We start from the raw sequence: 16,600 nt of genomic DNA on the forward strand, positions 1-16,600 counted from the left end.
TCAAAGAGAGCGACAGATAGATGCACCTAAAGCATGATTCACATGGGAGATGTGACGTAATACATGAGAGGATATATATTTTCCTGTCAAAAGGTTGGACATTGCATTATACTATCAATCAATTATTTAACACAACTTTCGAGATGCATTATGGTTACTTATTTTGTCGCAGATAGACCTGTACTCCAACCTCCGGTCTGTTTTGGATTTTATTTGATGTGATATTTCTTCAAAAATAGTAATTAGTTTTTTTTTTTTTTTGAAGGTGGAAAGTTTGTAAGTGTGCGGTCACTGTTACATGCATGCAATGTTCTTAAATCCATAGAAGTCTTGGGGTACACATATCAAAGGTGGGTTATCATTATGATTATTTTTATTTTTAAATTTATATGTCAATTAATCTATATCCATTGTCAAATTACAACCTTCTTCGCAATAGGCTGATTTGTGTATCCAAAAATGGCTTTGGTTGCAGGTGCGGTCTACTGCGCTTGACACATGGCTTCCAGAACAGGTTGTGTTTATTCAATGTAAACTTGTTTATTAGTTCATTGGCTTGAATATATCTTGACTAATTTCACATTGAATTTAAGATTGAGAAACTGCCTACAGATTTTTGATTTTATCTTTTCTATGTAGCAATGGGAAATCAGAAGTCAAAAAGTTACTGGGAAGCAGAGCTTCCGCCAAATTATGATAGAGTTGGAATTGAGAATTTTATCCGTGAAAATTATGTGATAAGAGCTAGCCTTATGAACTTGTATCTTACAATATATCATTTTAGTGTATTGTTATTCTTTTTAATGTACATTTGGTTACAATTATAAGTTTATATTTTCTTTTTTATTTATAGTAATTTTAGCACATTCTTCTAGGTATGAAGAGAAGAGATGGATTGCAAGGGATGGAAAACCAAAATCACCAACTAGAGGGCAGGAAGACAAGGCTTCTATGCATTGGCAGAGGCCTGGGGAAAGAAGTGGGCACGGCCATGTTTCTAGTTCCAAAAATACGTATGAGGAAAGGAAGATCACTCGACCACCTAGTACTAATGCTACAAGAATTAGCCTTCCTGTTCCACCAAAAGGACCTGAGCAAGTATCTTGATTTGTATTCCGTAGTTGATTACCATTTACGTATAGTCTTTGCTTTCAAAGAAATTACCTGTATGGATAAGATGAACAAATTGAACATGGTGACTTCTAAAGTATTACTTTATGAACCATCATAACCTTTTGGTCCCACAATGCGTAGAGAATGCCTGTAATTTAGCTTTGCAGTGCCAGTTATTGGTGATGTCTAAAAGGGAGGCCCAAGGGGGGCCATGAGCCCCAATGCCTCTCACGTTTGGTCATTTTACCTGGAAGTGTATCAAAATTCCACAAACTTACTTTAAATGTTTTAACCAAGTGCTCTACTGCACTGTTTAATAATGTTAAAAATAAGTAAATAATTGTAAATTATATTTATAAGCAAATAATTGTTAACTGTGGAAAACAGAGTAGTTAGTCTTCATTTTGCTGCCGGTGGCTTGCTTGCAATATATGGATGATGTCATGGATCTTCTTGAACTAGTTAAAAGTATAAACATCTTCAACTCTGTAGATCTCTTAGAAATAGTTTTACACGTCTCCTGACTATTGGAAACATGGCTCCATTTCTTGTGGTATTGCCCTTTTGATTTCACAGAATCCTTTTTCCAACAGATAAGATTGTTGAAGCTGTAAACTAGATATGGCTTCTACATCTTATACTCGCTAGATTCATTTCTTTCCACACTATTCTAGTTCCTTCTAAAAAAGAATTAATCTTCTTAGTTTTGAAATTTAAGGAAAAAGCTACACTTTTCTTCTGAATTGTATTTGGTAATGAGTTAATAGCATGAACAGTTTCTTTCCTTGTTTGACTGCTCTAAGAGCTAGCTGTACACCATAGTCAGTTCATTGTTGTGGATTAAAAGATATACTCTTTAAAAAATTTTAAATAAGAAAAAAATTAATAAAATTAATTGTAGTATTGAAATCATTGACAGTTTCTACTCTAATATTTCTGTCTCTTGATTTATGCGAAGTGGAAAATGATGATTGACGTATATCAATTATTTGCTTGCTTCCACAATATTTTTCTTCTTGTTAACGTGATGTGCTGCAGATAGGTACTTTGCTCTATGTTCGGGTCGTGAAGGATTCTTTCTGAATTTTTTTCGCATTTGGTGGATTCTTCTTTTTTCAAGGATTCAAACAATCTTATCTCCTTGGTCCCTCCAATTTGAAATCAAAGAGAGCGACAGATAGATGCGCCTAAAGCATGATTCACATGGTAGTTGTGACTCGTGATACATGAGAGGATATATATTTTCCTCTCAAAAGGTTGGACATTGCATTATACTATCAATCAATTATTTATCACAATTTTCTAGGTGCATTATGATTACTATATTTTGTCGCAGATACACCTGTACTCCAACCTCCGGTCTGTTTTGCATTTTATTTGATGTAATATTTCTTCAAAAATAGCAATTAGATTTTTTTTTTTTTTTTTTTGGAGGTGGAAACTTTGTCAGTGTGCGGTCACTGTTACATGATTAGCTCATTTGCTAGGTTGTAGTTGTGACATGTAAGAACTAGGGCCGGCTTTATAGTATAAGTAAGTTAAGGGATCGCACAAGGCCTCTATGTAAAAAAAGATTCCCAAATTTTAATCAGTAGGCAATGCAAAAAGGTCCCATTATTGATTAATAAAATATATTCTATTCATTTGCCTTACACAATGGACATTTTAATTATGCCCCTCACCTAATATATATATATATATATATATATATATATATATATATATATATATATATATTAAGGCCCCATCCATTAGCCAATAGTTTTTTTTTTTTTTTTTTTTTTTCGATTATCAAATATATATATATATATATATATGACGATGCTGAAAATCGCTAGTAAGCTGCATAGTCTTCATGTGCTCGAAACAACACCTGCAGAACACCCAAAAAAAAAGAAAAAGACCTTAAGAGAGTACCGGTGTGGTACCGGTCTAATACCCTTCGAAGGTTAAGTCAGAGAAATTGTCACAACTCTAGAGTGCCAAAGCTGGGATGAGTTATACGTACCTCGTTTTCTAAAAGTTTTGGCCTTTTTTATAGTAGTGGAGAATCGACCTTGGTGCCTTGGCAAAGAAGAATATTTCCTTGTAGAGAAGATCATCATAAATGTGCATAATTTAAGGGAACCTTTTCATATAAGGGTTCTATTGACTAGGGTTAATCGTGGAGTACAAGTCATGGTTATTTGAAATTTCCTTGGGGGCCAAGTAAGCCATGTTATTGCCACATGGCTTATTTGCCATCGTCGACCTCAGTATTCGTCCGGAACATTATCCGCCCACTATAGATGACCCGTCTTCTTTAGATCATCCATCCATCTTTAAGGAGTTTTGTTGCTTTATCTTCTTATCCGTTGTCCATCTTTTTATATTTTGCTGCTAAGAAAAAGTAGGAGGGGAGTCTTCCCCCTAAGACGGGCTTGGCTCACCCATCCACCAAAAGGCAATTGTCTGACAAGTTTGAACGTCACGCAAAGAAGCAAAAGGTGGTGACGGGACTAGCTATCAGGCAAGCTTCCAGCGAGTTAAAGTTGCCCCCCAAGCTTGGCCTGGGGAAGGGTAAGGGTTTGATGGTTAACCCAGACCCTGTCAAGGAGAAACCTCCCGTCCTTCTTTGCAAGGATTTTCAGTATGCCTTCAAGCACATTACCTCCATCATCAAGGACGAAGACTACGAGGACCTGGGCAACCACGCCACAGAGGTTATGGGGGAGACAGATCTGTTCAACCTTACACAAGTTTGTGTCCGTCTCAATTTGTTTCTGTCATATTTGTCTATCATTATCCTTATTCTTTGTGGTTGGTGCAGGGGGTCCTGATGATGAAGGGGTTGTGGAGCGCTGCCATGCTCATGAGAAGACACTGGAGCGTGTTCGTGCAAAGGCAAATGCAACGAAAGAAGAGCTAACGGAGCTGAAAGCCTGGAAGGTTCATTAGGGAGAGAAGCTCAAGGTGTCGGAGCAACTTCGAGGTGAGCTGGAGAGGCAAGTGGAGGAGCTGGGAAAAGTATTCGAGGCCAAGGAGGTTATTCTCCGTCAGGCAAAGATGGACGCCATTCAAGAGTATGATGCCCTCCTAAGTGAATTGGGAACATCTTTCGCTGACGGTTTCAATGATTGCCTCCGTCAAGTCAAGGCTTCCTTCCCAGACTTGAACCTTTTGCATATTACCATCGACCCTGATGGCTAGACTCCTGCTCACCCCGTTGACTCTGAAGGGACGGACCAGCTCTTTGGTAACGACCCTATTGTCGGCGATGCTCAAAAAGCAGATACAAAGAGGTCCGTTGAGGATGGCACCCGTCAACCTTCAGTTCAGATGCTCGATGATAAGGAGGAAATCCTTGTTACCCCAGAGTAGTTTATATTTTTTTATTCTTGTTTAAGTTTGAAAATGTATGGGAAAACAGTACCCTTGTAAATTTTTAACTGTTTCCTTTTGTAGGCTTTGTGTAGACGTACCTTTATAGTGTTTTGATTACATGTTATAATATACATCCATCCATTTTGCTTATGAGTTTTTTTTTCATTGTGTGGTTGAATTGATCCGTCCAGTCCATGAACTAGACGAGTGGGTTCCACGCTTCTGATAAAGTTCCATCCAGTTTATGGACTTTGTTAAATGAGTTCCATCCTTTTAAGATGATCCAGTTTATGGACTTTGTAAAATAAGTTTCATCCATCATAGGATGATCCATCCAGTTTATGGACGTGTGAAGAAAGTTTCATCCTTCATAGGATGATCCGTCCAGTTTAGGGACTAAACAAATTTTGTCCTTTATAGGATGATCCGTCTAGTTTATAGACTTTGTAAAATGAGTTTTATCCTCCATAGGATAATCCGTCCTGTTTATGGACTTTATTCCATCATAGGATGATCCATCCAGTTTATGGACTTGTAAAATAAGTTTCATCCATCATAGGATGATCCGTCCAGTTTATGGACTTGTGTAAGCTTCATCCTTTATAGGATGATCCATCCAGCTTATGGACTGTAAATAAATTTCATCCTGCAAAGGATGATCCGTCCAGCTTATGAACTTGTGAAGAAAGTTCATCTTTCATAGGACTATCTGTCCAGTTTATGGATTTGTAGAATAAGTTTCATCCTTCATAGGATGATCTATCCAGTTTGTGTACTTGTAGATTAGGGCTGGAAAAACACGATATATTCTGAATAAAATCCTCTTATTGTGATAAGTAAAATCTTGTCCATGAAAAATAAAAAATCGCCCTTTGGGCCCAAAAAAATACTGTAGACGATAACAATAAAAACAAAAGTTATAAATTGAAAAATAAACTAAAGATGAGAAGTGTCGTTGCCCGCGCCTTTATCTACTGGTAGTACTTCTTCAGGTGTTCTGCGTTCCAGGGATGCTAGAGCCTTTTTTTTGTCCAATGTCTCAAGGTAGTAGTGCCTTTCCTATGCCATGATGTGATTTTGTACGGTCCCTCCCAATTGGGCCCTAACTTCCCATGAGAGGGATCTTTGATTGCCCCCATTACTTTCCTCAAGACGAGATCTCCTTTCTGGAAGTCCCTGCGTTTCACCCTGGAGTTGTAGTTCCTATCCATGAGGTTTTGGTATCGCGCTAACCTTTGTTCAGTCATCGCTCTGACCTCATCTACCATGTCGAGCTGTAGGTGCACCGCCTCATCATTTTTCTCCTCGTCATAGTTCGCTACTCGGTAGCTTGTGAGGTCTACCTCAGTTGGGATGATCGCCTCTCTGCCATACGCAAGTCAAAATGGTGTTTCTCTTGTATATGTCCTTGTCGTCATCCTGTACGCCCATAGTACGCTTGGCAAATTTTCTGGCCAGATACCTTTTGCCCCCTCAAGCCAAGTTTTGATGATTTTTAGCAAGGATCGGTTCGTGACCTCAACTTGTCCGTTGGCCTAAGGGTGTGCGGGTGAGGAATAGTGGTTCTTGATCCGAAGTTGCGAGTAGAAATCCCTGAATGCGTCGTTATCAAACTACTTCCCGTTGTTTGAGACTAGGACCCTTGGTATTTCATACCTGCAAACAATGTTCCATGATGGTAGCTAGGGCTTCGGCCTCCACCCATTTGGTGAAGTAGCCTATGCCGACCAGAAGGAATTTCAGCTGCCTGACTGCTATAGGAAATGGTCCCATGATATTGAGCCCTCATTGAGCAAAGGGCCACGGGGCTGTCATCGGGGTGAGGTCCTCCATTGGCTGCCTTATGAGATTTCCAAACCTCTGACATTTGTCACATTTCCTAACGTACGCTTGGGCATCCTTCTGCATGGTGGGCCAGTAGTATTCGGCCCTGATTAGCTTATGAACTAAGGATCGTGATCCTGAGAGATTCCCACACACACCTTCGTGGACTTCTCTCATGACATAGTTCGCTTCCTCAGGGACAAGGCATCTCAGATAGGGGAGGGAGAAGCCCCTTTAATATACAACATCTATGATAAGCACGAATCGTGCAGCGTAGACTCTCAACTTCCTCGCAGCTTCATTGTTATTAGGCAATACACTGTCCTTTAGGTAGGAGATAATTTGTGTCGTCCAGTTGTCCTCAATACCTATCTCTTGCACACTGACTGTATTTATTACTGGTGAGTTCTGGACAAAGAAAAGTACCTGACTGGGGAAAGTCATGTCATTGGCTGACGCTGTCTTGGCAAAGCGGTCGGTTCGCTCATTCTCCTTCCTCGGGATTTGAACAAATTTGGCATTGAGGTACTGCATTCAATTCTTCACCTGTTCGAGGTACTCCTTCATCCGTTCTCCCCTAAATTCGTGACCACCATTAATCTGGCTTGTGACTACTTAGGAGTTACAGTGAACTATCGCACCCGAGGCCCTGTTACTCACGCGAGATCCAATCCTGCTATCAAAGCTTCGTATTCGGCCTCATTGTTTGTTATTGGGAAGTCTAGTCGAACCATGCAATCAACCTCATCCCCTTCTGGGCTGTAAAGCACTATTCCAGCTCCTCCTGAATGTTTGTTTGCCAACCCGTCCGTATGGATCGTCCACTGGGAATTCCCTTCCATCCCTTGCTCTTCGTGTGTGAACTTGCCCTTTTATGGCTGTATGCAGACAATACTGTATGTCAAACTTACTCATCTCGATCGCCTATAGCGCCACCTGCCCAACCGACTCTAGACTGCTCATCGCTCTCCTCAAGGGTTTTTTTGTCAAGACAACTACATTATGGGCCTGAAAGTATGGGTTGAGCTTGTGCACTGCAGTTACCAATGCGAAGGCGAGTTTCTCCATAGGGGGTACCTCTCTTTTGCCCCTCGAAACACTTGGCTTGTGAAGTATACGGGTCTCTGGGCTCCGTCCTCTTCCCTCACTAGAGCTGCACTGACGGCTGTTGAGGAGATGGCTAAGTAGAGGAATAACTCTTCTCCTGGTTTGGGTGGGCTTAGCAGAGGTGGGGAAGACAGGTATGCCTTAAGATCTTCAAACGCTCGTTGGCATTCGGTCGTTCATTCAAAGGCCCTTTTTAATATGTGGAAGAAGGGAAGACATTTATCCATCGCCCTCAAAACAAATCTGTTCAACGCAGCAATCTTTCCATTCAAACTCAGAATTTTCTTGGTGGTTTTTGGTGGAGCTAACTCCATGATAGCCCGTACCTTGTTCGGGTTGGCTTCAATACCCCTTTGGGATACCATGAACCCCAAGAACTTCTCTGTCGTTACTCCGAACGTGCATTTGCTCGGATTTAGCTTCATGTTATAGTGCCTGAGGGTCTTGAAAGTCTCCTTTACGTCATCCAGGTGGTCGTCCTCCCTTATGCTTTTAACCAGCATGTCGTCTACGTACACCTCGACGTTCCTTCCAATCTAGTACGTAAGCATCTTGTTCATAAGCCTTTGATACGTTACGTTGGCGTTTTTGAGGCTGAACGACATCACCTTATAGCAGAAGAGACCCTGGCTTATGACGAAAGAAGTATTCTCCTGGTCAGTTTCGTCAAGCTTTATTTGGTTGTACCTAGAGAATGCGTCCATAAAGCTCAACAATTGGTGTCTTGTCATTGACTCCACTAAGATATCAACCCTTGGGAGTGGGTAGCTGTCCTTGGGGCACACCCTGTTTAGATCTGTGAAATCCACACACATCATCCACCTTCCATTGGCTTTCTTAACCATCACCACGTTGGCCACTCAGTCAGGGTAGTATACTTCCTGTATAAATTTTGCCCCTTGTAGTTTGCGAACTTCTTCTGCAATGGCCCAGTCCCGTTCTTAAGCGAACACCCATTTCTTTTGGCAGATGAGAGAGAAAGAGGGCAATACGTTCAACTTGTGGACAATAACCGAGGGGTCGATTTCGGGCATGTTTGCATGGTTTTAAGTGAAGACGTCCTGGTTCTCTCTTAGGAATGATATTAGGGCTTGACGTACCAGTGGGTTTGCAAGAGCACCTATTTTTGTTGTCTACTCAGGCTTAGAGTAGCCAAGGAGCACCTCTTCTATCCTTTCTACTGGCTCTGCCACCGTCTGTTGTTCCTCAATGCACATTGCTGGTAAATGATCCTTCATCTCTAGCATGGCGATATAACATTTACGCACAGCAACCTGATCTCCCTGTACTTCTTCTACCCCGTACTCGGTGGGAACTTGATCATTAGGTGGTAAGTGGATGCCACAGCCTTCCATGAGTTGAAGTTAGGGCATCCTAGAATGGCATTGTAAGCAGACGAATAGTCTATTACCAGGAACGTGACATCCTTGGCGATCTGCTAGGGGTAATCGCCAACTGTGACGGGCAAGTTGACCGTGCCCAACGAGTACACTCTTGTTCCTCTAAACCCAACGAGTGGTGCATCGGTTAGGATTAACCGTTCCCTCCCAATCCTCATCTACTGAAATATGGGGTAGTAGAGTATATCGGCAGAGCTGCCATTGTCTACCAAGACCCTGTGGGTATTATAGTCAACGATTCGTATACTTACAACCAGTGCATTGTCATGCGGCTAATGTAGACGTCAAGCGTCCTTTTCCGAGAATTCAATTACAGAGTTGTCAATGCGCGCCATCTTCGAGACCAATCTTGTCAGCTGGACGTTCTGAACCATTCGGAGGTAGGTCTTGCGTGCCTTCCTAGTTGAACAGGAAGTTGTTGTGCCCCCTACAATCATCCTTATATCCTCGATGGGTGGGTTGGGGCGCTCGTTTTCCCTCCGGGGGCCCTGCTCTTGCGGCTGGTCCGTCTTCTCTTTGCTTACGAACCTCTGCAATTTCCCCTGCCTGATTAGGACTTCTATCAGCTGCTTCAAATCGTAGCATTTGGAAGTATTATGGCCATGGTCGTGATGGAAGTGGCAATACTTGTCCCTGGACCTCTTGTTGGGATCACCTTTCAACTTGCTAGGAAACGTCAATCATCCTTCGTCCTTTATCTGCATTAGTACCTGGTCGATCGGAACGTTCAGCGGAGTGAAATTTGCGAACCTTACCGCTGGGGTCTTGGAGCGTTTATCCTCTCGCCTGTCTCCCATCCTCATGGCCTTCCATCCTCTCTCCTATCTTGCTCATTCCTGCCTTTCTCTCTTTCTAGGCTTTTCTTCTTGCACAAGTAACGCGTCTTCCGCATTCATGTATTTGGTAGCCCTGTAAAGCACATCTGACATAATCTTTGGATCGTTCTTGTATAGAGAAAACAAAAACTTACCCATCCGACATCACGTGTATCTTATTGTCAGCTTCATCAATCAAGAGTGTCTCCTTGTTAAAACGGGTGATGTAAGACCTTAGCGTTTTGTCCTCTCATTGCTTAATGTTCATTAGGCATGCGGTTGACTTCTTATATCTATGTCCCCTAATAAAGTGTGAGGCAAACTGGGCGTTCAATTCCTTGAAGGTACTGATGAAGTTTGGTGTTAGACTGCTAAACCATACCTTTGTAGGACCCCTCAGTGTAGTGGGAAAGGCCCTGCACATGATTTCGTCCGCTATGCCCTGAAAATGCATGAGGGTCTTGAACGTCTCCAGATGGTCTAACGGGTCCTTTGACTCGTCATAGGCCTCTATCTGCTGCATACGAAACTTTGGCAGTAGAGGGAACGAAGTAACAGGTGCGGTGAAGGGTGAATCTGTCCAGTGCACCAGTTCGTCGAGATCGCTTGACACCCCACCCTTTGAGGGCATTCATCATCAGGTCCATTTGCTCCCTCATCATCTACATACTTGCGACCAGGTTTGGTGGGGCGATATCCTTGGCCATCAGTCTATTCATGACATTACTGCCTTCCGGCCCTTCTCGATTCTGTCTGGTGTTGTTGCGTTGAAGGCTATTGCTTTTTTGCTCCCCCTCTTGGTCTCGGGGCTCGGCGTCCCTTTGGCACTGTTGCTCTTCCAAGTCATGGACCGCGGTACGTGGTTCATCTCCTTGGTTGTTGGTGTTTGTTGCCATCGAGCGAGTAAGCATCATGCAACCTTTTTACCCAGGAAGCAGCAACACGGCTTACCTACTCTTCCAACTGATGATGCTGAAAATCGTCAGTAAGATGCAAAATCCTCACGTACCCGAAACAACACCTGCACAACACCAAGAAAAAGGAAAAGACCTCAAGAGAGTACCGGTGTGGTACTGGCCTAATACCCTCCGAAGGTTAAGTTAGAGAAATTGTCACAACTCTAGAGTGCCAGAGCTGGGATGAGTTATGCGTACCTCATTTTCTGAAGGTTTTGGCCTTTTTAAAGTAGTGGGGAACCGACCTTGGTGCAATGGCAAAGAGAGATATTTCCTTGTAAAGAAGATCCTCATAAATGTGTATAATTTAAGGGACCCTTTCCATATAGGGGTTCTATTTACTAGGGTTAATCGTGGAACACAAGTTATTGTTATTTGAAATTTCCTTGGGGGCCAAGTAAGCCATGTCATTGCCACGTGGCATATTTGCCACCATCGACCTCAGTATCCGTCCGGAGCGTTATCCGTCCACTATAGACGACCCATCTTCTTTAGATCATCTGTCATGTGATAAATAAATTCTACTAACAAATATCTGTTATACTTGCATCTGCATAATGAAAATTGAATTTTTTTTTTTTTTGTGTGTGTGTTGAAAACAAACCAAATTATCATTTGTTGGGTTAAGATAGCTTAACCCCGGTTAATTAATTCAATTACCCAAGTTGATTAATTAGGTTAAATTGCATGTAAATCATAGAGGCACCAACAAATCACCAAAAATACTAAATGCAGTGGAAAATAAATTTGATACGGTGATTTGTTAACAGATAGGGAAAACCTTTCGCAAGGCAAGAACCCCACTAGATGAATTTAAGGTTATCACTCCTAATAATCTACTAATCAACAATCAAGCGGTTACCAGTATAAAGAATCTTACCACTACCCTGGCCTATCTTGAAATATTAACCTATAGTTGAACTTTTGCTCCAATGCCTAATTGGACTTGATCTTGTAGTAGCCTTCTTTCCTTTGTTACACAAATCTCCAATCTATGATTAACTCCTTTGCACGGATTCCAGTACGTGACTAACTCCAGCTAATTGAATGGTTGTTGTTGGCTATAAAGTTCTTCACTTCATCAATAATGAAGACCAAAAAGCACTTGGTTACAAAAACCTATGACGTACAAACACAGTAGCTCCTCATAGGGAAAAATAAACTCTTGGTCTTTGTATTCGTGTGCAATGGCTCTTAAAATAACCCTTATATATGTTTAAGGTTATGAGAAAAGAAACCCTAAATAAATACTTCAGCATGGTCCAAAATGCAGATCTAGAAATTTTAAAATTCATAAAGCTCAATAAATCGAGCTTGTGTCAAGCTTCAGTAAAAGAGCTTTTCTCCACTTGTTTCGTGGATTAATCTTCATGCCTTTAATACAACCACTTGATATGTATCAAACCCAACATAGATCTACACAACTTACAAGTAAAGTGCGTTTTGTCAAAGGATTAGCCAATTACATAGAAAATATAACCCTAAAATCATCTATAACTACAAATGAGCCAAATTGTAAAACAAAACCTTTGTAGCATGGGAGGAGAGTCCTCAATCTAGAAAATATCAGAAGAAATATGTCTAGCATAACGAGCTAAAGCATAAGACACAAAACTTGCATCGCGTCACTAGGTAATGAAATTCGGATCCAAAGCAAATTCAAGAGCACTGCAACAAGTTTTGATAAAATTCTATTTAAGATCTATTATGTCACAAGAAATATTAAAAATATTGATTGATTACCCATATTGTTAATTAAAAATAAAATGTTAACAAAACTTGAAATTACAAAAACTTAATTAATAATTTTACACATAAAAAAGTAAAAAAAAAAAAAAATAGTAAATGAAAAAAATCTCAAGTTAAAGAAATATCATTTAATTAATTTTTAAATATAAAAAAATTGTCTCTTTTTTTTAGAAGAAAAAATTCTCTCATTTAAAAGTGATCGCCAAGAACTCTAGTTTTTGAAGACTTTACTTATCGTTTATCCTTATCATTTATCAATACAATATTTCGGCCCCCAAAAGTAAAAATTTCTTGCTCCGCCACGATATAATTGAAAACCCGTATAAGCTTTCATGTTAGTTTAATTTGGAACTGCTGAGCACCGTTACTTGTAGAGGTCAGATAGAGCTTTGATAAGGTAATAGCCTATTCATCATTTGTGCATTTTGTCATTGATTATCATGTTCTGTTATATATGCTACATAGTACGTTAGTGACAAATTAATGCATCTGTGTCTTTCTTCCGTAGATTGCCGTTTGATCTCCACAAGAAAGAGAAAGGTTATGGAGATTTTCCCACCAAGACTCAGAACATTTTTGGAGGAAAGAGAGATTCAGGCTTTGGTTTTAGTTAGCCTTAGCTTACAAATCATCCTTTTTGTAATGGGAAATAAGAGGAAGTATTGGACCAGTGACAAGCTCAGTATCATTATGTGGATCGCTTACCTGTCTGCAGACTGGTCTGCGACAGTCTCACTGAGTGTACTGTCCAACAATGCCGGAAGTATTGGAGACAATAAAATAGACCCGAAGTTTGTGATAACGGCATTTTGGGCTCCATTTTTTCTGCTGCACCTTGGTGGTCCAGACACCATTACCGCGTACTCCTTGGAAGACAATGAGTTGTGGCGGAGGCACTCTCTAACGCTAGCTATCCAGGTGGGAGTGGCTGTCTATGTCTTCCTCAGAGCCTGGACAAGAGCTGCTCTGAATTTTCTGGCAATTCCAATGTTTATTCCAGGGATAATCAAGATATGGGAGAGAGTTTGGGTTCTGAGGTCTGCGAGCAGTGCAAATTTTAAAGCATCCATGCTTCCTCCTCCTGATCCGGGTCCTAATTATGCAAGATACATGGAAGAATACCGCTCAAAGAAAGAGGAGGGGTTTGACGTTAAAGCTGGTAAGTTCAGTGAAGCTCAGGTTGTAGGGGATATCTCCTTAACAGCCCCAGAAAATGTCATGATTCCAGATGCTGCCACACTACAAGATGCCTACATGTTTTTCAAGACTTTCAAGCAACTATTTGCAGATCTGATCCTAAGCATCCAAGATAAGGTGAACAGCCAATTATTCTTTCAGAAAGCATCTTGTGAAGAAGCTTTCAAGGTGATTGAGGTTGAGCTCGGATTCATGTTTGACGTGTTTTTTACCAAGGCTTTCCTGGTTTATTCTCTAAAGGGTTGTCTTCTACGTCTCATTAGTTCCTCTTCCACCGTGGTTGTGCTTTTGGTATTTTTGATCATGGATAAGCACGCCTTCTCAACAGCGGACATAATTATCACTCATGTATTGCTGGTTGGAGCAATCTTCTTAGAGATATATGCAGTGCTATTACTTGTTACCTCAGACTGGACATTGCTTTGGCTGAGTAAGCACAAAAATTCTGTGGTGGATTTCTTGTATACAACCATTTCATCAATTCCGTTGTACAGAAACAAGAGGTGGTCCAATACCATGGGACAATACAATCTAATACAATATTGTCTTAAAGAGAAGCCAACTAAGTATAGTTTTATCCATAAGTTCTTTTGCATGTCTGAGTTGCTAGAGAAGCTTCGATACCAAGATTCTGCGGAAGTTTCTATGGTTTTGAAGAACTTGATATTTGAGCAGCTTCAAAAAAAATCAGAGTTCGCCAAAGATCTCAAAGCTTGCAAGGACTTATGTGCTTGTAGGGGTGACCGGGTTCTTAAAAATGCAAAATGCCAGGATTGCATTAAGAAAGAAAAAAGTAAAACAAAGGAGGAGAGCGTTGAGGTAGAATTCCATCCGTTTCTTCAAAATGCAAAATGCCATTTTGAACTCAGTAAAGAAAACCGTACAACAATCGAACAGAGCGTTGAGGAAGAATTTGACCAAAGCATTCTTCTTTGGCATATTGCAACAAACCTTTGTTATCATGATGATTGGAACACATCCCCAAACTCTGTTAAAATTCCAAATTGTGAAGCCAGCAAGTTGTTATCAGACTATATGTTATATCTTCTAGTCATGCGTCCTTTCATGCTTCCCAATGGAATTGGACAAATCAGGTTCCAAGACACATGTGCTGAGGCCATTGAATTTTTTCAAGAGAGAAAATCAGTGTGTGTTGGAGATCGTGCTCGCATAAGTTTACTTAAAGTGAGCACTGAAGTTCCTCCATCTCAAGTGAAAGGAGATAGAAGCAAGTCAGTGTTATTTGAAGGATGTCGACTTGCTGAATCTTTGCAACACCTCGAGATTGAAAAGAAGTGGGAATTGGTAAGTCATGTATGGGTGGAAATGCTCTGTTATGCTGCCAATAAGTGTCGATGGAACCATCATGCTCAACAGCTCACTCGAGGTGGAGAGCTGATCACTCATGTCTGGCTCCTTTCGGCGCATTTTGGTATAACTGAACAGTTTCAAATTTCGAAGGGTCATGCAAGGGCTAAGTTGATTGTGAATTGAAAAAGCATGTATTGTATGCTATGTGCTTTTAAGTTCAGGATAAAGCATTGAAAGAATGGATGCTTATGCTTAACAATATTATAATTAACAATATTTTTTGTTTTGATATTTTTCCTTATTTATCTTCCATATGAAAGCGTCCCTAATATTTTTTGGATGAAGAAATTGATATTCTCATGGAAAATCTAAAATTATGTGATTTACAGTCAGTAATTAAAAATACATCTAATTACCAATTTGATTGTTTAAGTATAGAAAAGAAAATCTCACTCTACTGTTACTAGACTAATACAAACTACATAACATTAACAAAAAATTGCCCTGAAATGCAAAGCCAAAAAACTAAAAAGCATTGGCATCAACAATTGCATGGGTTTGAAGCTCTATTGACTAATATGCTCAGACATCAGGGATTTTATTTTATTTATTTATTTTTCTTTCATGTCCTGATTATTCCTCCATGACTGATCTCAAGCCTGTACCAGACTACCACACAACCATGATGATAACTACAACATCACTAGCAGTCACGGACAACCTCCTTACTCCCACCTTCTCCCTATCTTCTTTGTTAGGGGTGAACATTGCCGCGAAGTGTTACCTATTCAGGGCTTTCAAAGTTTCAAGGATGGGTGCCTTTGCCCCCTCACGCCGATTATGAAGGATTTAATGAAGGCTCAAGAGCACGTTTAAGCTTAGACCTTACATGATGCAGTGGTGGTGTTATGAACTTTTTGGAAATAACGTATCTGTTGGTGGAACTTTTAGCTGGGATTTTGTCATTTTGATCCTCAAATTCAGGTATTGTTGCCCCGTGATTTTTTAAATTTCATCCCATGCATACATCAACCAAATAAAGAACTTTATCTGATGGAAACTAAAAATTCTGTGATGCTTCTAATTGTGCATACAAATCCCCCGTTCAAACACAACATTATGGACTTTGTGACGCACGGTCCAAGACAATCATGGCCATCCCGTTAAAGTGCTGTTCACATGCGAATGAAATTTTGGGAGGGACAATATTGGGATTAGCCTGAACAGTGCCGGCTATATAGTAAATGGAATTGATACGATCACCTAAGACCCAAGTAGAAAAAAGGCCCTCAAAATTTAACTAATAGGGTTTTTTTTTTTTAACGTTCTATAACAACTTGCTATTTAGAAGTTTTTGTAAAAATGTCGTGAAAAATGTTGTGGATGTAGCATTTCTTTTCTCTTTTTTTCTTGTCTTTCATTTGATAAAATGGTAAAAAAATAATTCTAGTAGTAGGTTTAAATTAGAATTAGAAAAATTTAACACCTAGTATTTATTGTGAAAAATATTGTGAATGTAGCACTTCTCAAAAAATAAAAAATTCACAACATTTTTCACAAATGTTTATTTGACAAACTTTTGCTAGTTCTCACTTAGGTCCACCACTAACATCATTATTTTACTTACCACTATTAATCTACCACATCAATAGGCGTGAAAAGTTTTGTCAAATTTTTTTGTATCTATAGGCTTTCTAAAAAAAAATATTTACGTAATCTATGTTAATTAGTAATAATTTTGTACATAAAACAAGCTAATGGAGTT

The 16,600-nt window shown here is 40.1% G+C and overlaps 1 protein-coding gene across 1 annotated transcript; it reads left to right on the top strand.

Annotated features, from left to right (window-relative positions):
- Nucleotides 1–12,605: 12,605 nt before the first annotated feature.
- LOC142634508 (uncharacterized) lies at nucleotides 12,606–15,112 on the top strand. Its single transcript, XM_075808819.1, has 2 exons — nucleotides 12,606–12,724; nucleotides 12,836–15,112. Exon 2 carries the CDS (start codon nucleotides 12,871–12,873, stop codon nucleotides 15,016–15,018), a length of 2,148 nt encoding a protein of 715 aa, XP_075664934.1. The 5' UTR covers nucleotides 12,606–12,724; nucleotides 12,836–12,870; the 3' UTR covers nucleotides 15,019–15,112.
- Nucleotides 15,113–16,600: the final 1,488 nt, after the last annotated feature.

Source organism: Castanea sativa, chromosome 5 (genome assembly GCF_040712315.1).
Source record: "Castanea sativa cultivar Marrone di Chiusa Pesio chromosome 5, ASM4071231v1".
Taxonomy (NCBI): domain Eukaryota; kingdom Viridiplantae; phylum Streptophyta; class Magnoliopsida; order Fagales; family Fagaceae; genus Castanea; species Castanea sativa.

Coding starts and splice junctions, on each gene's coding strand:
- LOC142634508 (XM_075808819.1), top strand. CDS start 12,871: ATGGAGATTTTCCCACCAAGACTCAGAACATTTTTGGAGGAAAGAGAG.